The sequence below is a fragment of the Benincasa hispida genome, chromosome 8 (genome assembly GCF_009727055.1).
Source record: "Benincasa hispida cultivar B227 chromosome 8, ASM972705v1, whole genome shotgun sequence".
Lineage (NCBI taxonomy): Eukaryota > Viridiplantae > Streptophyta > Magnoliopsida > Cucurbitales > Cucurbitaceae > Benincasa > Benincasa hispida.
Window position 1 is genome coordinate 3,790,236 of NC_052356.1, and position 22,568 is coordinate 3,812,803.

General features: G+C 36.8%; 1 protein-coding gene and 1 non-coding gene across 2 annotated transcripts in view; both read left to right on the forward strand.

Moving 5' to 3' along the window:
• Positions 1-10,647: 10,647 nt before the first annotated feature.
• Positions 10,648-22,568, forward strand: part of LOC120083126 — a 15,472-nt gene continuing 3,551 nt past the window's right edge. Inside the window, exons 1-6 of the mRNA XM_039038689.1 lie at positions 10,648-10,716; positions 11,257-11,331; positions 11,934-12,009; positions 12,114-12,459; positions 12,583-12,610; positions 12,716-13,188. Coding sequence (XP_038894617.1) covers positions 10,648-10,716; positions 11,257-11,331; positions 11,934-12,009; positions 12,114-12,459; positions 12,583-12,610; positions 12,716-13,188 — 1,067 coding nt within the window. The remainder of the gene's footprint in view (positions 10,717-11,256; positions 11,332-11,933; positions 12,010-12,113; positions 12,460-12,582; positions 12,611-12,715; positions 13,189-22,568) is intronic.
• On the forward strand, positions 17,813-17,895 carry TRNAL-UAA. Its single transcript has one exon. It is a non-coding gene; the product is annotated as a tRNA-Leu (tRNA).

Genomic DNA, 22,568 nt, shown 5'->3' on the forward strand with positions numbered 1-22,568 from the left:
CTGGCATTTGTTTTCCGTATTCCACCGTACTCCCATTATTTGTTCAGGTTTCGCGATCCACTCAAACTCCTCTGTCAACAATGGGGCTTCCTTGTACACCACCGTGTCTGAGGTTACTGCCTTCTTAAGCTGTGAGACATGAAAAACGTCATGGATGGTTGTTGTGGAAGGTAGAGCTAGGTGGTATGCTACTAAGTCAATTCTTTCTAAGACCTCATAGGGTCCAAAATACCTTGGTGATAGTCTTTGACAACACTTTTTCGCTAGAGATATCTATTTGTATGGTCTGATTTTTAGAAAGACGAAACTGCCTACCTTGAATTCTACCTCCTTTCTTTTTCTGTTGGCATATTTGCACATTCTATTTTGGGCTAACACAAGTTCTTCCTTTAGTTTTAGCAATGCTAGGTCTCTGTCAATTAGTTGTTGCTCTAAAACACAATCAGGAGTCTTTCTATCCCCATAAGCAATAATTAGGGGAGGTTGACGACCAAAAACCACGCTGAACGAAATAGTGTTGGTCCAGATATGGAAATTTGTATTGTACCACAGCTCTGCCCACAACAACCAACCTTCCCACTTCTTTGGTTGTTCATTACAAAAGCACCTTAAATAAGTTTCTAAACATTTGTTGACAATCTCCGTTTATCCATCCGTCTGTGGGTGAAACGTTGTGCTTTTCCTTAACTCTGTACCTTGGATTGCAAATAACTCTCTCCAGAATAAGCTAAAAATTTTTAACTCTGTCTGAAACAATTGGTTGAGGAAAACCGTGGTGTTTCACTACTTCTCGGATGAACTCTGCAGCTACCGTTTTGGCAGAGAAGGGGTGTTTCAGCGTAATGAAGTGGCCATATTTGCTCAATCTGTCAATTACCACCATGATCACATCTTTCCCTACTGATTTTGGTAACCCTTTGATAAAATCCATCGAAATATCATCCCACACTCTATCAATAATGGGTAGTGGCTGCAGTAATCCAGCAGGAGCTAATGCATCTACCTTGTTTCTTTGACGAATCGTGCATTTCTCCAGATAATTCTATACATCTTTCTTCATCACTTGCCAAAAGAGCTCTCCTATCATTCATTTGTATGCTCTCAAGTACCCGGAGTGTCCCCCAATCACGGCATGCAGTAGAGTTGAAAATAAGGAAGAATTCTTAGAGATTATCAATCTATTCTTTTACAACAGTTTCCCTTGTTGCAACGAATACTTGGGATGCCTATCGGGGTCACTATTGATTTATTCAATGATCTTTTGCAAATTCAGGTCCTCATTCACCTTTTGTTGTATCAAATCCATGTCTAATATGCGATACGTTGAGAACAATTGAAGGAATGCCTCCCTTTAACTCTGATTCTTTTGGGGCCTATTTTCTCGATAGTGCATCAACTTCTTTGTTGTTCAATCCTGGTTGATATAAAATTTCAAAGTCATACCCCATTAGTTTGGTTAACCATCTCTGAAAATCTGGTTAAACCTCCCTTTGTTCCAGTACTTCAATGCTCATTGGCCTGAGATAACGGTGAAATGTCATCCTAATAAGTAATGCCTCCACTTTTGCACAATGTTTGGACTAAAAATAGGTGTCGTAAATTCTATCTTATCCTAAACAAATGAAATTTATAATACTCTAACTACAACTAGAACTAGCACGTAGTAATAGTGGAGTAAGAGGTCGATTCCAAGAGAACCTATATTAATTAGCCTAAAATAGACTAATTGAAATCCAAAATGCAAAAGATTAAATAGGAAGGGGGAGGGGTTGTTTGTTTTCAAGAACTAGAAACTAACTAAGTGAAAAAGCAAGAATTGATATGGGAATTTTAGTAATGAGTGAAGTAAGAGAGATTTGAGATAAGATTCAATTGAAAATGAAACCTTGGGGATTTTATGTAAACTAGGAAATTCTATCATTGGCTTAATAAAGAATCATACAATTAGATTATTCAATAGTTCATTAAGAATAAATTCCTAATGCCCTAATTAGCTAATTTGACAATTAAACCTAATCTAGGTCTTAATTGCTTCCTAAAGACATTTCACAATTAATCCCTAAATTGCATTAAACTCATGGGTTTTCTTAACTATTCCAAATCTTGAAATCAAAAGACTGAAAATTCAAGATTGATTACATGAATGTTTTGAATTAATAGATTCTTCAAAGAAAAGAGGAAAAGAAGTCTACATTTTCTATCAAGACTACTAATTCTTGCAACCCTAATTACAAATTTGTTATAGAACTATGTAATTTTTGCATAAAAAATTGATTAATCTTGAGTTGTAAATTCAATCTTAATCAATTTTATTCTAATTCTCAGCAAGAACATTCAAAAGAAAGCAATTATATGAAATAAATTGCAAGGAAAAGTCTTAAGAAAATGTCAATCTACATAATTCCCCAAGAAAAAGGATTATCCACTCATGGATGATGAAATTCTTCAAGAAATCCATTGATAGTTGCATAATTGGTACAAGGATTGAATACAAACTGATTGAATTTCTCCAAAATTTACAAGATTAGCTCTGTAAATTCGAAGCCTCTCTCTAAAATTTTAAGTTTTTCTTCCTTCCCTTGCTAAAAATGAAATAACAAAATTTATATCAACAGGCATAACGTCGCAATGCCAACGCCAGCATTGCAAGCTAAATTGTAGAATAGCCAAGAAGCGTTGGGCTAACGTTGCAATGCTGCACTGATACTCGGTTGTGCAAGGCACGCTCGCGCGTGGACTATTATGTGAATATGCGGAGTGTTTCAACCCTAGGTCAAGTGTTGCGACATTGCCCTATTTTGTAGCAAATAGATGCATTCTGTCTTCAAGCGTAGAGCTAGCGGAATGAAGGTGGTAAACGATCGAGTTATGGGCTCTGTGTGATTTGGATAGAGGAATGAAGGAGGTAAATGATCGGGTAGACGATCGAGTAAGTGGGAGATGGAAGCAGTTTATCGCATAGACTAGATACTCGATCGTGTAGTAAGAAAAAGCCTATCATATAGATTTGTTACTCGATCATGTAGTACGAGTAACTATCGTATAATTAAATATAATAACCAACTTTCCTTTTTATCTCACAGTTACCATAACTGTACAAAACCTCCCACTCAAAACGGTTATTAAAGAAAGAGAATAATTAATTATCATATAATTAATATATTATAAATAAATATAATAACCAACTTATCATATTATATTTATAACCTATAGTTTTAATATTTTATCATATGAAACATATAAACTATAGTTTTTTCTATTTTATGGTATTTAATATAAATCATATTTATATTAATTCCTCCAATTAATGTATCTAATACATCAAATCAATTATATCACATATAATTGAATCAATTTAATTATATCACATATAATCAAATTTTTTCTTGTTAATTTGAACACTTCAAACTAACCCAAAATCTTATTCTCAACTTGAACCCATTGAACTACCAAGGGAACCTTATGGACCTGTAGCTTGAAGCTCCAATGGTACATGAATCACTGACTAAACTCTTTAATCACAAGATCCACCATCCTTTAACTGTTGGTCACTCCACTAAAGACCGACAATTGCACTCTTCCCATTATAGATATATTTCTGTGTCCATTGGATATAATCAATCAACAGTGCGATGACCCTTCACAAATCGCTCGTAGTACAGCTGGACCAATTTACCGTTTTGCCCCTGTAGTTATATCTAACTCCTTAAGTACCATTGATTCCTCTAATGAACAATAAGTCATAGTCCTACTCTATGATTGAGTCCTCTCTCCCAAAAGAGGGTGTAGCCACTATGTCCAAGACTCGGAATCAGCCTTAAGGGAGTAATTTATCTACTAACCCCTGCTTTGGGGAAAAAGTGAATTTCGTCTTGTGTAGCTGAGTTCCAAACTCTCTAATTAGATGAATCCCCAAAATGGTAGGCTTGTTAAATTGACAATCTGGCCACTCTCACCCATACAAATCAAAGAATCACCCTCATGAGCATGAGTTCCCAACTCACTCAGGATTAAGGTTATGTCACCTATGGTCATCTTAGTGAAATCTAAGTCTCAATTATGAATTGCGTTATATAAAGAGACTAATCATTTTGTGGTCTGGTCTTATACAAACTCTTTGTATAGGATACCCCCGCTCGCATGTCTCCACATGAATGGTCAGGATCATACCATTTGTAGCACTTTACAACACTTGTTACATCTACCAAAAGAGTCGTATCCGTAGTGTCATCAGAATAAGGTATCTCTTCTTTATCCTTATACTACAGACCATTTAGGTTATTACTTAAGGCATGATCCACTTGCATATCTCCACATACATGCTTAAGTTACATAAAATAACCTCGGATCTTAGTTTATTGGATTGAGTAAATGCTTATAAAATAACACTTATTTTATTAATAACAATATGTTTACAGATTGTTTACAAACTACGAAACTACAAGGAGAATTAGGATACCAATCCCAACAAAGACTGCTTGGAGTCCTGTTCTGGAGGCATCTGTTTCAATGATGAATGGCTTATCAAAATTCGGTAAGGCCAACACGAGAAGCGTGGTCATTGTCTTTTTCAAGGATTCAAAGGTCTAGTCTGATGCGTCATTCCATTAAAAAGCATTCTCGCGTAATAGTTAGTGTAATGGTTGGGTAACGGTTGGGTAATTCCCTCTGATTTCTTGGCCTGCTCCACTCAAGCATCACTTGTATCTTTTCTCTTTTAGCCTCTACTCCCTGCTTGGAGATCCAATGGCCGAGATATTGGATTCTTCTTTGGCCAAACACACGCTTCTTTTCATTCACAAATAATTAGTTTTCTTTCAAAACTTCAAATACTATTCCCAAATGTTTGATATGTGTATCCCAGTTCGGACTATACACTAACATATCATCAGAAAATACTAATACACACCTTCGGAGGAATGGTCGAAAAACTTGGTTCATCAATGATTGAAAAGTGATTGGAGCATTTGTGAGACCAAAAGGCATGACTAGAAACTCATAATGTCCTTCGTGAATTTTGAAAGCAGACTTAGGCACATCATCTTCTCTCATTCGAATTTGGTGATACCCCGACCTCAAGTCTAATTTTGTATGTAGTTCATCCAATAATTCTTCTATCACTGGCATGAAGAATTTGTTTGAAACCGTTGAACAATTTAAACGCCTGTAATCCACACAGAATCTCCATCCATCATCTTTCTTTCTTACTAACAACACAGGGCTAGAGAATGGGCTATTACCGGTTCTGATGGTTCATATGGCTAATATATTGTTCACCAAGCGTTCGATCTCTTCTTTTTGGATATGCACATACTTGTACGGTCGAACATTAATTGGGTTCAACCCTTCCTTGAGTGTGATGCCATGATCCACCTTTCTTTTTCGAGGTAGTCTTGTAGGGGCTTGAAATACTTCCTTCTATTCCTCTATCAACTCCCAAATATCCTTATCAAGTCTAGTTGTCTCTCCCCCTTTTCTAGCATCCTCCATGTCCTTTTTTTTTTTTTTTTATCTATCTCCATTTTTTGAAATTCAATCAGGAACCCTTGATTTTTCCCCTCCCATGTTTTGGTCATCATCTTCAAGCTCACTTGCACTCGAGCCACTGATGGGTTTCCTCTGATCACCACTTTGTCATTTCTTTTCGTGAAGGTCATCATCATACTAGTCTAACTAACCCCCATATGCCCAATCGAATGTAGCCATAGTCCCAATATCACTTCGACATTACCTATCTCCAACGGTAGAAAATCGGTCTTGACTGTGACAGACGGCATGATCAAACACATTGCCTAGCATACACCCTTCCCTTGTATCGCAGTTCCATTGCCAATGACCACTCCATAATTTGAAGTTTACGTTAATGGCAATCCTACTTGCATAATGATTTTCTAATGTACGAAATTGTGGGTCACCCCGCAGTCAATCATCACTATTACCTCAACTCCCATAATCGTTCTTTCACCTTCATGGTCCCAGGAGCAGAAAACCCTAACACAGTTCTCAAAGCCAATTCCACAATTTCTACTGACTCTAGGATCTCCTTGTGAACCCTGAACCCTAATTTCTCTACTTGAGTATGTTCCCTACGGAGACCAGTATGATGGATAGGTTGGTGTGGAAACTAATGTTAATGGTAGAGAAAAGGGTGGGAAATTAGAAGGAAAGGGTGAATTTGAAAACTTGACTCTTTAAGGAAAGCCTGGAAAAATTGGCTAAGTATAACCCATGCGTTAGAAGTAAAAAAATTGACTAAGTATTGTCAATGCATTGGCCTTGATCATTTAGAGATTATTTGATGCGGTAAGGGAAGAAAAAGTGTGGCCAAGAGAAATGTATGCGGCAGCCGAGTCTCTTGGGAGGTTAGAACAACGCATGCGGCAGCTCAAGTTGCACATCCAAGGGTGCTGAACGTTGGATGCGTTGGATGCGTTGGATGATGGATGCGTTGGATGTTGGATGTGTTGGATGCGTGGATGCGTTGGATGCATTAGATGATGGATGCGTTGGATGCATTGGATGATGGATGCGATGGACGCGATGGACACGACAGTGCAATACTATGCGTTGATGCACTATGCGTTGGTGATGTGCTATGCGTTAGTGATGCACTATGCGTTGATACACTATGCATTGATGCACTATGTGTTGGTGATGTGCTATGCGTTGGTGATGCACTATGCGTTGGTGATGTACTATGCGTTGGTAATGTGCAATGCGTTGATCATCCAAGGGTTTGTAGATGCATGCGTCGATTGATGCTGTCTGGACATAGGTAGGTTACGGTAATGGATGGGCCAATTGTGATTAACGCATATGAGAGTTGATAGACGCATGCAAGGTTATCATCCTAACATGTGGCTTCTTGGGAAGAAATCTTAAGCCTTAAGCAAACTGAAGATGGTTGTACAAGAGGACATGCAAAATTAAGCATTTTGTGTTTGCTAAGGGTGAAGAAGACAATCTTAGATTACATTGATTGAACATTGCGTTGATAGTGTGAGGAAGAAACATTTGGACATGCGGCCAGTAGGAGGATGTCGCCTTGGAGAGTTTTTGGATGCCTATAAATAGGCTAAGGACTCTCTTTTCAGATCACAATTCAAAAGACATTAAGAAAGAGTGGGAAGCTGAGTAAACATTGTGTTGATAGTAAATCCATGCGTTGATCAATAAAGCTTCAAGGGGGACGTAGTAGACAGGGTGAAGACTGGAAACAGCATCAACTTGGGACGAGGAGTTCTCCCAGTAATAACTTGTGCCTTTGGAGTGATTCTAAAGCCACCTGAAATATCTGCAGTCTAGTTTTCAGGGTAGGGTTGCCGAAGAAAAAGCTTCAAGGGATCAGGCTGGAACTGAGAAAAAGACAGAAGGTTCAGACCGTCGGTAAGCTTAGACCAGTCTTGAAGATTTGAAGATTTCGGCCAAAATCACGAGAATTTCTGAACACAAATTTTAGGGTAATCTTCCTGAGATATTTTAGAACATGTTTGTAGGAGGAAGTATCTCAAAAAAGGCTTATAACTATGAGTAATCTGAGTTTTAAATTGAATCTGGATTTTAGGGGTGTAAAAGGGAGCCCGAGGTAAACAAAGGAACTTTCTAGAGAGAGGTTCCTAAATGATCAAGGTGAGTGACTAAAATGTTTGACTAAAAATATTTACAATGTTTTAAAGAAAGATTATTTTTATGTCAACTAGTTTTACAAAGTAATTTCTAAAAGCAAACCATGAGTTATGTTTTAAAACGCATGCATGTATTAAAAGTTTATTGAAAAACTATTAATGTGTGTTAAATACACCCAGCATGCATTAGTATCTTTAAAGACATGTTTTATATGCGTTAACTTACATGCTTTAAAGAGAAAGTCATTTATGACTAGTTTTACTTGAAACGCAATACCGAAGGACATTGTAAGAAGGTATCTGACCAACTTGATACCGAAGGACATTTGAGAAGGTATCTGAGCAGCTCGATACTGAAGGACAAGTTTAGAGAAGGTATCTAAGCAGAAATACCTAAGGTATGACAGTACTTAGTATGGCCACGTGGACGTAGGTAGTTGAAGTCAGAGATTGAGCAAGAGGGTTCTCTCTTGACTAGCAGTTGGTGTTGGGATTTAACTGCAGCAGGGTTATTCTCAACTAAGAAACAGTTTTAATGTTTTCTGATAAAAACAACTTTATATGTTTTATGCTTGGAAAATGTTTATACTGCAGTACAAGGTTACTGTAGAAGTTTATATTTCAGTTTAATCTCTTTATTGAGACTTTTGCATGAGAATCAGTTATCTTTCTTAAGTCACTCACTGGCCTAGCAAGCTCATACCGTTTTCAAATGTTTTCCTTTTCCCCAGGTAGTGGTCAAATCCTCAGGAGATAGCTCTGCAACTGCTTTGCCACTAAAGGACAAGGATATTGTAACCATTCTATTTAGGTGGTTACTGTAAATATTGTACACATGTTACAGTTGTTCATATAGGGACTAGGGTTTTAGGCATCGGGACTTGTGAATCTAGTGATGTAATTACTCTAAACATGTTAGGTTTTTGAATTAATAAATTTTTTGGCCTATAAGGCATCCGCTGTATATGAGTTATATGTTGGTATCAAAGTTATTCTGCAAGAATTATTAGGCAGTAAGTGTCAACAAAAGAATTGATAACTACTGCAGTCATGTCCTTTCCTAGGCTCAGAGGGTAGTTTGGGACGGGGTGTGATAGCTTGGTATCAGAGCTAAGGTATATGTAAAACTTGGGAAAAGGTTAAGTGTAAAGTTTGAGTTTATACTAGCTTAGTATCAAAGCATGAAATTTTGGGGTGAAAGAGAGAGTTCATGCATTAGATTAAGTGCCATAAGTAAGTCCCTAACATGTATACTTAATAATTAGGCAAAGATGCTGAGAAGAAGTGGCAGGCTGAGCAAGCAGACTGAGGGGAGGAATGTTAACCCTAACAGCAGAGGTCCTGAAGCTAGACAGAACCCAGATCCGAAGGGGAAAAGAGTTAGAGACTTAGTAGAGCAAGAAGCGACTTCTACAAATGAGTCGAGTACCCCACGGGTAGATGTAGATCCCCAGATGGAGGATTGAGTATTTGATAGAATTGTCCAGAGATTGGCGGCGAGTGTTAGATCGATTCAGGCTGATCCAGAGAAGAAATTTGGCGTTGAGAGGCTGAAAGCTTTAGGTGCCACGACATTCGATGGAGCCACAGATCCAGTAGATGTTGAGGTCTGGTTGGACTTAATTGAGAAATGTTTTAATTTTATGAGATTCCCTGAGGATCGTAAGGTTAGGTTAGCGGCATTCTTGTTGCAGAAAAGGGCTGAGAAATAGTAGAAAGTGATAGAAGCCAAAAGGAGTAGTTCAGAAACTATGACTTGGCCTGAGTTCAAACAAGTATTTGAGGATAAATACTACCCTGGTGCTTTTAAAGAAGCAAAGAGGAAGAGTTCCTTAGGTTAACTCAGGGGTTGATGACGGTTGCTGAGTATGAGTAAAGATTTACTGAGTTATTTCAGTATGCCCTTCCGATCATTGCGGAAGAGAAAGAGAGGTGTAAAAGATTTGAGAATGGCCTAAGAAGAAAGATACGTACACTTCTTACCTCTACATCTAATTGGGTGAATTTCACTCAGTTAGTTGAGACCGCTATCAGAGTTGAGCAGACTGTAGCGAGGGAAGATATACTCCAGCCAGGTGTAGGACAGTTTAAGATGCCTAGAGAAACGAGAGGTAAGAGCTTTAGACCCCCGTTCTTTGGAAAATTAGGAATGAGAAGTTTTGGAGGCACAAACCAACAAGATTCAGGTCAAAAAAGGTCAAGACCTGCAGCTAGACCGAGTGGTAGATCAATATCAGGTCGTACTAGCGAGTCAGTAGCTAGTACAGGAAGGAGACTATTATGTGTAAACTATGGTAGGCACCATGCAGGAGTATGTTATGGCAACAGGAATGTGTGCTTTCAGTGTGGACAAATGGGGCACTTCAAGAAAGATTATCCCCAGCTAGGTCATGAAGCACAAGGTGAACAAAGAGGAGTTACCTAGATTGTAGACCAATCTAAAATGACCGGAGCCAGAGGTGAGGGATCCAATGCAGCTAAGAAGAAAGGGGTAGTTGGACGACCCCAACAGCAACAGCAACAACAGTAGCAGCAGGGTAGAGTATACGCTGTGACACACCAGGAAGCGGAAGAGGCTCTAGATGTCGTAACTGGTACGATAACTTTATGCGTTATGTAATCAGTCCGCTTATGCGTTATTTGATCCTGGTGCTACGCACTCATTCATATCTAGCATGTGTGCATTGAATATAGATAAAGTGCTTGAGCGTATGAATGAGGATTTGTTTATCTCTACGCCTGTAGGAGATACTCTAGTTGTACATGAGTATTACAGGAATTGTGAAGTAATTCTTGGAAATCAAAGTTTTTGGGTTAACTTGATTCCATTAGAATTACTAGAATTTGATGTTGTCCTAGATATGGATTTCCTAAGTAAACACTATGCCACTATGGATTGTTTTAAGAGAGAAATGGTGTTTAGGAAACCAGGAGAAAAAGAGATAACCCTGGTAGAAAATAAAAGAATATTTCCAGGAAGCTTAATATCAGCAGTAAAGGCTATGAAATTGTTGAGTAAGGGATGGAAGCCTATTTAGCTTATGTAGCAATTTCACAGGATAAGAAACTGAGACTTGAGGATGTACCTGTGGTATAAGAATTCTTAGATGTGTTCCTTGAAGAATTATCAGGCTTACCACCTGATAGGAAAATCGAGTTTACGATTGAGTTAGTTCTGGGTATAGCACCTATATCCCAGGCACCATATAGGATGGCACCAACGGAATTGAAGGAACTAAAAGTTCAGTTACAGGAATTTGTAGATAAGGGGTACATTAGACCTAGTGTGTCGCCTTGGGGAGCGCCAGTCTTGTTTGTTAAGAAGAAAGCCGGTACTCTTAGATTATGCATAGACTATAGACAGTTGAATAAGATGACCATTAAAAATAAGTACCCATTGCCTCGTATAAATGATCTCTTCGATCAGTTAAAGGGGGCCATGGTATTCTCTAAGATAGATTTGAGATCAAGCTATCACCAGTTGAAGGTGAAAGGCATAGATATTCCAAAGACTGCATTCAGAACTAAGTATGGACATTTTGAGTTCCTAGTAATGCCGTTTGGATTGACAAATGCTCCTGCGGTATTCATGGACTTGATGAATAAGATATTCCATTCTTATCTTGATCAGTTTGTGATAGTGTTCATAGACGACATACTAGTGTATTCTAGTAGTGCGAAGAAACATAAAGAACATCTGAGGATGGTATTACAAATTCTAAGGGAAAAGAAGTTATATGTCAAATTTAGTAAGTGTGATTTTTGGTTAAATCAAGTCGTATTCCTTGGGCATATAGTTTCAGCTGGCAGAGTTAGCGTAGATTCCCAAAAGATAGAAACAATAGTCAACTGGGAACGACACATGAATGTAACAGAAGTATGCAGTTTTTTGGGTTTAGCAGGTTATTATAGGAGATTCATGGAAGGCTTTTCTAAGATAGCTCTGCCATTGACAAACCTGACCAGAAAAGATTCAAAGTTTTAGTGGTCGCCAAAATGCGAGTACAATTTTCAGTGTTGAAACAGAGGTTAGTATCAGCACCCGTATTAACTTTATCTACACCAGGTAAAGAGTTTGAGGTTTATTGTGATGCATTTCGACAAGGGTTAGGATGTGTGCTGATGTAGGAAGGAAAGGTAGTAGTTTATGCTTCACAACAGTTAAAGAAGCATGAATGCAACTACCCTACGCATGATTTAGAGTTAGCAGCAGTTGTGTTGGCTCTAAAGTTATGGAGACATTACCTGTTTGGTGAGCATTGTCATATATTCACTGATCATTAAAGTCTGAAATATATCTTTGATCAGAAAGAGCTAAACTTAAGACAGAGAAGATGGATCGAGTTGATCAAAGATTATGACTGTACAATTGATTACCACCCAGGTAAAACAAATGTGGTAGCTAATGCTCTAAGACTAGATCAGTCAGAGCTAGTATCTGTTTAGTGAAAGGTGCATTAATACATGAGTTGTATAATGCTAAGGCAGCATTATCAATTGGTCAATCAGGAGGTTTACTAGCTTCATTTCAAGTATGTCCTACTCTCATAGAAGATATTCTACATGAACATTTAAAGGATTCCGATCTTCAGAAGTTAGCTGAAGAAGTAGGTAAAGGATTGAGGACAGACGACCAATTAAGAGCAGACAAAGTGCTATTAAAAGAAGGTAGGGTATGCGTACCTAATAACTTAGCACTTAAACAAGCTATTCTAGAAGAGGCACATAGTTCGGCTTATGCTATGCATCCAGGCAGTATAAAGATGTACAGATCATTAAAGAGATCGTACTGGTGGCCTGATATGAAAAGAGAAATACCAGAGTATGTTGACAGGTGTCTAATATGTTAACAAGTTAAGCCGGACAGACAGAGGCCAGTAGGATTACTTAATCCACTCCCAGTACCAAAGTGGAAATGGGAGCATGTTACGATGGATTTCCTGTTGGGGTTACCTAGGACACCAGCAAGCTATGATGGTATATGGGTAATCGTGGATAGATTGACAAAAATAGCTAAGTTTTTACCTATTAAAATTACTTTTACCCTAGACCAATTAGATAAGCTATATGTTGATCGAATTGTGAGTCAGTTTGGGGCTCCAGTTTCAATTGTATCAGATCGAGACTTCAGGTTTACATCGAAGTTTTGGCCTTGTTTACAGAAAGCTATAGGTACCAAGTTATATTTCAGTATAGCTTTTCATCCACAGACGGATGGTCAGTCTGAGTGGGCAATCCAGACATTAGAGGACATGCTGAGAGCATGTGTATTGCAGTTCAAGGGCAGTTGGGATACACATCTGTCGTTGATCGAATTTGCATATAACAACAGTTACCATTCGAGTATAGGAATGGCATCATATAAGGCACTATACGGAAGACCATGTAGAACTCCGATATGTTGGAATGACGTCGGTGAAAGAAAATTATTAGGTCCAGAACTTGCGCAACAGACATCAGACAGTGTTAAAATTATAAGAGATAATCTTAAGACAACTCGAGACAGGAAAAAGAGTTTACCGATAAGCGGAGAAGAGAATTGGAGTTTGAAGTTGGTGATAAAGTATTTCTTAAGTTATCTCCGTGGAAAGGAATACTCAGATTTGGTAGGAAAGGGAAATTAAGCCCGAGGTATATTGGACCTTATGAGATAATAGAAAGAGTTGACCCAATGGCGTATCAATTGAATTTACCTCCATAATTATCTCGTGTCCATGATGTGTTTCATGTGGCAATGCTTAGAAAGTATGTGCCAGATCCTACCCATGTGTTGCCTGAGCAACTAGTACAGTTGAAAGAAAATTTGTCTTATGAAGAAGAACCAGTGGAGATCCTTGATAGAAAAGAACAAGTCTTAAGGAATAAGACAATCCCATTGGTAAACGTACTATGGCGAAACCATAGCACTGAAAAAGCAACATGGGAAGCCGAATAGCAAATCAGAAACAAGTATCCACAGTTTTTTAATTGACGGACTTGTAGCGAAATTTTGAGGACGAAATTTTCATAAGGGGGAGGTAAATGGGAACCCTGAACCCTAATTTCTCTACATGAGTATGTTCCCTACTGAGATCAGTATGGTGGGTAGGTTGGTGTGGAAACTAATGTGTAATGGTAGAGAAAATGGTGGGAAATTAGAAGGAAATGGTGAATTTGAAAACTTGACTCTTTGGGGAAAGCCTGGAAAAATTGGCTAAGTATAACCCATGCGTTAGAAGAAAGAAAATTGACTAAGTGTTGTCTATGCGTTGGCCTTGATCATTTAGAGGTTCTTTGATGCGATAAGGGAAGCCAAAGTGTGGCTAAGAGAAATGCATGCGGCAGCCGAGTGTCTTGGGAAGTTAGAACAATGCATGCGGCAGCTCAAGTTGCACATCCAAAGGTGCTGGACGTTGGATACGTTGGATGCATTGGATGATGGATATGTTGGATGCGTTGGATGTGTTGGATGCGTTGGATGCGTTGGATGTGTTGGATGCGTTGGATGCATTGAATGATGGATGCGTTGGATGCATTGGATGATGGATGCGATGGACGCGATGGACGTGGCAGTGCAATACTATGCATTGATGCACTATGCGTTGATGATGTGCTATGCGTTAGTGATGCACTATGCGTTGATGCACTATGCATTGATGCACTATGCGTTGGTGATGTGCTATGCGTTGGTGATGCACTATGCGTTGGTGATGTACTATGCGTTGGTGATGTGTTATGCGTTGGTAATGTACTATGCATTGGTAATGTGCTATGCGTTGATCATCCAAGGGTTTGTAGACGCATGCGCCGATTGTTGCTGTCCGGACATAGGTAGGTTGTAGCAATGGATGGGCCATTTGTGATTAACGCATATGAGAGTTGATAGACGCATGCAAGGTTATCATCCTAACATGTGGCTTCTTGGGAAGAAATCTTAAGCCTTAAGCAAATGAGATGGTTGTACAAGAGGACATGCAAAATTAAGCATTTTGTGTTGGCTAAGGGTGAAGAAGACATCTTAGATTGAATTGATTGAACATTGCGTTGATAGTGTGAGGAAGAAACACTTGGACATGCGGCCAAATAGAAGGTGTCGACCTTGGAGAGTTTTTGGATGCCTATAAATAGGGCTAAGGACTTCTTTTCAGATTACAATTCAAAAGACATTAAGAAGAGTGGGAAAGTTGAGTAAACATTGTGTTGATAGTAAATCCATGCGTTGATCATAAAGCTTCAAGGGGGACGCAGTAGACAGTGAAGTTTGGAAACAACATCAACTTGGGACGAGGAGTTCTCCTAGTATACTTGTGCGTTTGGAATGATTCTAAAGCCACCTGAAATATCTATAAGTCTAGTTTTCAGGGTAGGGCTGCCGAAGAAGAAGTTTCAAGGGATCAGGCTGGAAACTGAGAAAAAGACAGAAGGGTCAGGCTGTTGAGTAAGCTTAGACCAGTCTTGAAGATTTGAAAATTCCGGCCAAATCACGAGGATTTCTGAAACAGATTTTAGGGTAATCTTTCTGAGATATTTTAGAACATGTTTGTAGAAGGAAGTATCTCAAAATGAGGCTTATAACTATGAGTAATCTGAGTTTTAAATTGAATCTGGAATTTACGGGTGTAAAAGGGAGCCCCAGGTGGACAAGGAACTTCTAGAGAGAAAGGTTCCTAAACAATCAAGGTGAGTGACTAAAATGTTTGACTAAAATATTTACAATGTTTTAAAGAAACTATGTTTTAAAGAAAGATTATTTTTATGTCAACTAGTTTTACAAAGTAATTTCTAAGCAAACCATGAGTTATGTTTTAAACGCATGCATGTATTAAAAGTTTATTGAAAAACTATTTATGTGTGTTAAATACACCCAGCATGCATTAGTATCTTTAAAGACATGTTTTATATGCGTTATACTTTACATGCTTTAAAGAGAAAGTCATTTATGACTAGTTTTACTTGAAACGCAATACCGAAGGACATTTGAGAAGGTATCTGACCAACTTGATACCGAAGGACATTTGAGAAGGTATCTGAGCAGCTCGATACTGAAGGACAAGTTTAGAGAAGGTATCTAAGCAGAAGTACCTAAGGTATGACAGTACTTAGTATGGCCACGTGGACGTAGGTAGTTGAAGTCAGAGATTGAGCAAGAGGGTTCTCTCTTAACTAGTAGTAACTGCAGTAGAGTTATTCTCAACTAAGAAACAGTTTTAATGTTTTCTGATAAAAATAGCTTTATATGTTTTATGCTTTGAAAATGTTTATACTGCAGTACAAGGTTACTGTAGAAGTTTATATTTCAGTTTAATCTCTTTATTGAGACTTTTGCATGAGAATCAGCTATCTTTCTTAAGTCACTCACTGGGCTAGCAAGCTCACCCGTTTTCAAATGTTTTTCTTTTCCCCAGGTAGTGGTCAAATCCTCAGGAGATAGCTCTGCATCTGCTCTACCACTAAAGAACAAGGATATTGTAACCCGTCTGGTTACTGTAAATATTGTACACATGTTACAGTTGTTCATGTAGGGACTATGGTTTTGGGTATCGGGACTTGTGAATCTAGTGATGTAATTACTCTAAACATGTTATGTTTTTTAATTAATAAATTTTTTGGCCTATAAGGCATCTGCTGTATATGAGTTATATGTTGATATCAGAGTTATTCTGCAAGAGATATTAGGCAGTAAGTGTCAACAAAAGGATTGATAACTGCTGCAGTCATGTCCTTTCCTAGGCTCAGAGGGTAGTCTGGGATGGGGTGTGACACTCCTCCCCTACTTCTTCGACTTCATAATTTTCTTCTTGTTCGTCAAACCCCTCTCCCGCAATTAGCAGAATCAACTCACGTTTCTCCTTGGCTTTACAGTGATGTCCGGCGAAGTATTTCTCATTGCAATGATAGTAAAGACCCTTATCCCTCCGGGCTTGGAACTCAGCATCAGTTCTACACTTTATAGGTCTATTTCTCTTAATTGTTCCCCCCTTTTTCGGTATCATGATGCTCTTAGTGACTCCCACGCTAGAACTTCCCTCGATGTTGGGCTTGTTATAATGCATTTAGGCCTTGCTAGCCGTTGGGCCTCCTTTCTTCACCTCTTCCCATGACCACTGAATTATCAAGTTCCAATCCTTTACCAGTTGGGCCTCTCGTATAATTTCCTCTAGGCCCTTGGGCCTTCGGCTGATCACTTCAACCTTAATCGCTGGATGAAGATTGCTATGGAAGTATAAGAAACTTTCAGGTAAAGATTCCAAAATGAAGCTAACTTAGTTGGCTTCATCGATGACAGACTTATTCATCTCCGCCATGTTGAAGTGGACCATCATGTTAAGAACATGTTCTCGAATAGATGCCCCTTCTTGCATACTGGCATTGAAGATGTGTTTGAGAGCGTCATGCTTGAGGTGTGTGGATGGTTGTCCAAACATTCCCTTCAGAGACTCCATGATCTCACAGGCTGTGAGTATGGACTTATGCTTCTTAGCCAAGACTTCGGAAAGACTCGCCAAGATATACGCTCGAGCCTTTTCGTTTGCCTGTGTCCAACGCTCGTATGCTTCTCAAACATTTCGAGTGGAATTTGGAGCTGGAATGGGAAGTCAGTCCTTCATCAGGAAAAAATGAAGGTCATCGATTATAAGTATTGTGTTGATCGTGTTTTTCCATGAAGTGGATTTTTTCCCGTTAATTTATCAACACCGAGTAGATTTAAGGTCGCGGAAGTCATTGTGAAAAACGTTTGCTAAAATCATACAAATTATTTATAATTAGTTTATTTGCATTAAACCAATAAAACAACCAATCAAATTTAGCAAAATAGTTTAATGTACCCTAAGTATCATCTATTTTGCAATGATGTTTCAGTGAGGCAGGACAAAAGTCACCGTAGGGTGATCAAGTGCCCCTTCATTGAAATGAGACAGTCTCAATTAATAGGCAGAACAACTCCTTCTTACTGTCACTATTAGTCACCATTGTTCGGTCCATAATTTGTTAAACTTGTTTAACAATGCTTGTAAGTGTAACCTCTCATTTTAAGTCCTAGAGTTCCACCCTAATGAGTCAATCATAGGGAAAAACTGATTGGGACATGAAACTAAAGCAACCCTAACCATTTCTGGAGTTTGGTTAAAGCGTTATGCAAAAATGTCATCCTGTAGAGGGACACCTACGGTGCCATGAAGCCATGCGTGAAAATTTACTTCAAATTAGCTGGTTTTCCCGAGAAGTTAAGGGGGAAGACTTAAGATCTTCTGCACATAAGTGCGCGTGGGTTCGAACCCCACAGCCAGCATGTTTTGTTACTCATTTTTGTTTCAGTTTCAACTAGATCCAAAATATTATAGTAAAAAACTATATAATATTTATCTAAGTCTAACGTCTATTTTAATGAAATCATGGACTTATGTTTAAATCTCAATATTGCCCATCAACTTTCAAGTTATTTACACTTTGGTCCTTAATAGTTACTTTTGTCTCTTATACACATCTAGATGTGTATAAGAGACAGGTATAATCTCTAGTATTTTTCCTCTGATTTTGGTATGTTTTGTTACTCATTTTTGTTTCAGTTTCAATTAGATCCAAAATATTATAGTAAAAAACTATATAATATTTATCTAAGTCTAACGTCTATTTTAATGAAATCATGGACTTATGTTTAAATCTCAATATTGCCCATCAACTTTCAAGTTATTTACACTTTGGTCCTTAATAGTTACTTTGGTCAATCAACTTTCAAATTTGTTTTATTTGTTTTTGAAAAACAATTTAAGCGATTTTGGTCTTTATCTTTATTTTTCTTCAATAAATTGATGAAATAGTTTCAAGAAGTGAATTCATTCACACGAGATTTCAACGAGAAAAATTTAATACATATAATGCACTTGAATTTATTAGGATTTGTAGATGTAGTATAATCTCTAGTATTTTTCCTCTGATTTTTTTCTCTTAAAATAAATTTGTTTTGAGGGTTTTGCAACTCGCTCTAAATATTGGTTTGTTTGAAGGATTTTGCAACTTGTTCTTGAAGGTGGATTACATTTGCCTCAACAGGGCTTTGCAGCATATTCTTGGTGTTGATATGTCTTGATGGATTCACAACTTGTTCTCGAAGTTATAATTCTTTGGTTTTGGAAGTCATTTGATCTTTAAAGTGTTTTAGGTATTCTAAGACTTGTTTGATCCATAAGAGTTTAGTGGGTGTTCTGCTTTTTTAATTCTCTTTGGAATTTTTTCTGGAGTCTTTTAACTTTCAATATAGGTTGTCCCTAGAGTTTCTAACTTTGAAAGATTCAAAAAGTGTTCTGAGTACACTTGGCTCTAAATTTGTAGCCTTGGATTATCTCTAGAGTTTTTGACTTCAACAATTTCAAAGCTTTTGTCTTCCGTTCTTTAGGATTTCGAGAGAGTTTTAATTTTCAGAGCTTCAAAATCTTCAATCTTGTAATCAACAAACATAACTACCAAAAAATAAAATTCAAAACTTGTTTTTTTAAAAAAAGAAAAAACTAGTTAAATATTATTTTGAATCACATTATAGAATTGACAAACTAAAAAACTTAAATTGTACATGTAAGGTACTAACATTTATTAAATGACAAAGATTAGTATATATTGAAAATTATATATAGATAAGTAAAACAATGTTATCGGAAAATATATCTAATTATTAGTATATATTGAGAAATACATAAGTAATATATATATATTGAAAAGACCTAATCAATTAAGTATCATCTATTGAGAAATACACATTAAATGAAGTAGTATATATTGGGGAATACATATGTAGTATATATATATTGGGAATACACAAGTAGTATATATTGAGAAATACACAAGTAGTATATATTGGGAAATACACCTGAAACACACCTAATTAAAGTAGTATCTATTGAAATACATAAGCAGTAAATATTGGAAAAAAAACATCTAGATAAAGTAGTTAATATCGAGAAATACATAAAAAGAAAAAAGTTAAATGGTAATAGGATAAAAAAAAAGAAAAAAGATAAATAAAATGAAGGAAAAATTTCAGTGCATTTGGTTCATGATCTTTTAAATAAGTCATTTTAGTCCTTGAATTTTCAATAATAGATTTAAAAGATCTTTACACTAATAAAACCATTAAATTTAATTGATTAAATACTGACGTGACAAGATGACTTGGAAAAAATATATATTGTAAATTTTTTTCTATCTGTCTTCTTCTCCTCTCTCTTCTTTTCCTCCTCTTTCTCCCCCTTCTTATGAAATGCTACTTTTAGAAGCACTTTTAAGTTCATTCTAATGGCTAGTTGGTAGGGTTGGCAGAGAATCTCCAGTTTGATCGGGGAAGGGTCAAACCGAGGACGGGGATGGGGAACTCCTCCCTACTCTACATCAGTCCTGTTGTCAACCCTACTAATTGGATGATGATTTGAACATGTAACTATATTTAAAAGAGATTGTCGCTTTACCCACATGTGTGCTTTGAAGGTGAAGAGACACCAAATTGGGTACTAACGAAAAGAAAAAAAAAATAGTAACAACAGAAATTCTGTAAAAAAGGATTCTTTAAAGTCTAAAGTGGTTCCCTTTCTAATTCATACCACAATTCAATCTAAGATAATGACTAAGAAACCATAGTGGTGGAAATGAAAAAGAATGAACATCACCCACAGAGGTAGGCCATGGAAAGGCACGTCAAGGACTAAAGAAGAGGGAGAAGAGAAAGGAGGAAAAACATTAAAAATATATGTTTTCTTAATAATTTTATTAGTAAAAAGACTTTTTAAACTTATTATTAAAAATTTAGAGACTAAAATGACCAATTTGGAACGTTAAGAATCAAATGGATCCGTTATAGAAAACTCAGTAAAAAAAAAAAAGGTATATTTTTTCATAAAATTATATATACACCTGCCTGTTAGAGGAATATTTCACCCCAAACCTTTCATCTTGTCCAAAAGTTTCAAAGCTCGAATAATAAACCCTTCTTTCTTCATGCTTTCAAGACGAAACCAGAAGAGCCTCACAAGCAAGTCATTCCCATTTAAAATGTGACCCCATGCCAGTAGGGGTTGCAATCCCGTGAGGACCCTCGATGAACCATGTTTCTTCCCATCACCCAATTCAACCCTTGATTTTGTATATTAGATTTATTAAAGGGAACATAAATCCTGGAGGGATGTACTTTTCAAAAGTAGAAACGATTTGATTTTGCTTTTAACTGCTCCACTTTTTCCTAAATAATGTGGTGGCTATATTAACGTAATATGTGTCTATTCTTAAGCCCTTTTATGTGAAAATCATAAACTGGACTATCGACCAAATAATTGATCGTTATTTAGATTTGATCATCGTTGAATTTTATCAAACCTATCGTTTTGATCGATGACAAAAAAAAGACATGTAACATGTTTGTCATTTGTTTGTCTCCAAATTTCAATTAAGGAGCATGATAACTCTCATTTGATGAGTTATTTAACCTTAAAAACTTAAGTTATGGAGTGAAAAACATGTGTTTGATGTTATATTTTATAGCATCATGAGTAATTTTATGTAAAACAAGTCCAACATGTGTTCTTAGACATAATTAGTGAAATAAAGCAAAATTAACTGAAAAAAGAGTCAAATTTTGAGTTGTTCTTCTATTTTTATGGATGTCATTTTCAAAAAACTATCAAAGTTGCGCTTGCAACCCATTAGATGATGCAACACAGAGCAAACCCTAGCTCTTGAAGGTTTATAAAAGACGACAATCTCTTCCATAAATCACCAAGTCTCACCTCCTTGGAGAAACTCCCGATAATTTTCAGCTTTTATTCTTCTTCGGTCCCAAACCACTTTGGAGTTTGTTCTTTCTTGTACTTTTTTTTCAGTAGGATTTATAGTTTATGTCATCTAACTAATGTCTTGGTTTCATTTTTCTTGGAACACTTTTAGTACATTTTTTTCTTTTAAGCAAAGGTATTAAATTAAGTACGAGGGGTGGAAATATCGAACCTCTAATCTCGAAATTGATAGTACAAGCACTATACTCACTAAGTTGTTCATTTTGGCCTTTCAAATAACATTAGTATGAGCTCTTTCTTTTTTTATATTTTGTGTTATTTATTTTCTTTTATGAGCTAAATATTTTCGGATTAAAATATGTAGATACCCTAAGAATTGAATAAATGCTTCATTTGTGACCATTTACTTTTATTCAACATTTAGTATTCATTTGCTTCTATGATTTTTTGGTTTTTTTTGTTAAACTAGTTAAATCACATAGATTAACATGGCATGTTGAGTCTAATATAAAAATAGTGAGATAATATACAATTATCATAAACACAATATAGAAGAAAAGCTTAGACATATGATTTGGTTTGACCCTTATAAATAGTGTTAATGCCTATCGAATAACAAAAATTGCATGCTCATTTATCTAAATTTTAAATTAACTAGAAAAATATATGTTTAATTATGATGTTATGTGTCGATTATGGTAGATTGCGGGTGCAATTTGATGAAATGCAACTTAATCCCTTTAAACTCAAAAGAGCAAAGATGTGGGTGCATCTTGATCACATGTAAGACTGTGTTGGGTCTAGTCAAGGAAAGTAATTGTGGGAACAAAGTGGGCATAATTTCTCCTAAAGGTTGAAACGGGTTTGAATCTCTCTTTTCTCTCAATCTTTTTGCATCATTTCTTTCTCTATTATTTTCTTTTATTTCTAGCACTTTACCTTTTATCTTCTTTATTTCAAAACACAATAAACTTTAATCATTTCGTCTTTGTTATTTTTTTGTTACAACTTAGAGGATGTATTTTGTACTGTTGAATTATTGTACTTCATTCCCTTGAGAGTCGATACTTAAATTTTATCTATTTAATACTATTTGTCGGCCACATATACTTGTCCCAAGAGTGGATTTAGTATGGACCTGGGAGCTCAAGCCCCCCTCAACTTTATGCTATTTATATATATATATATA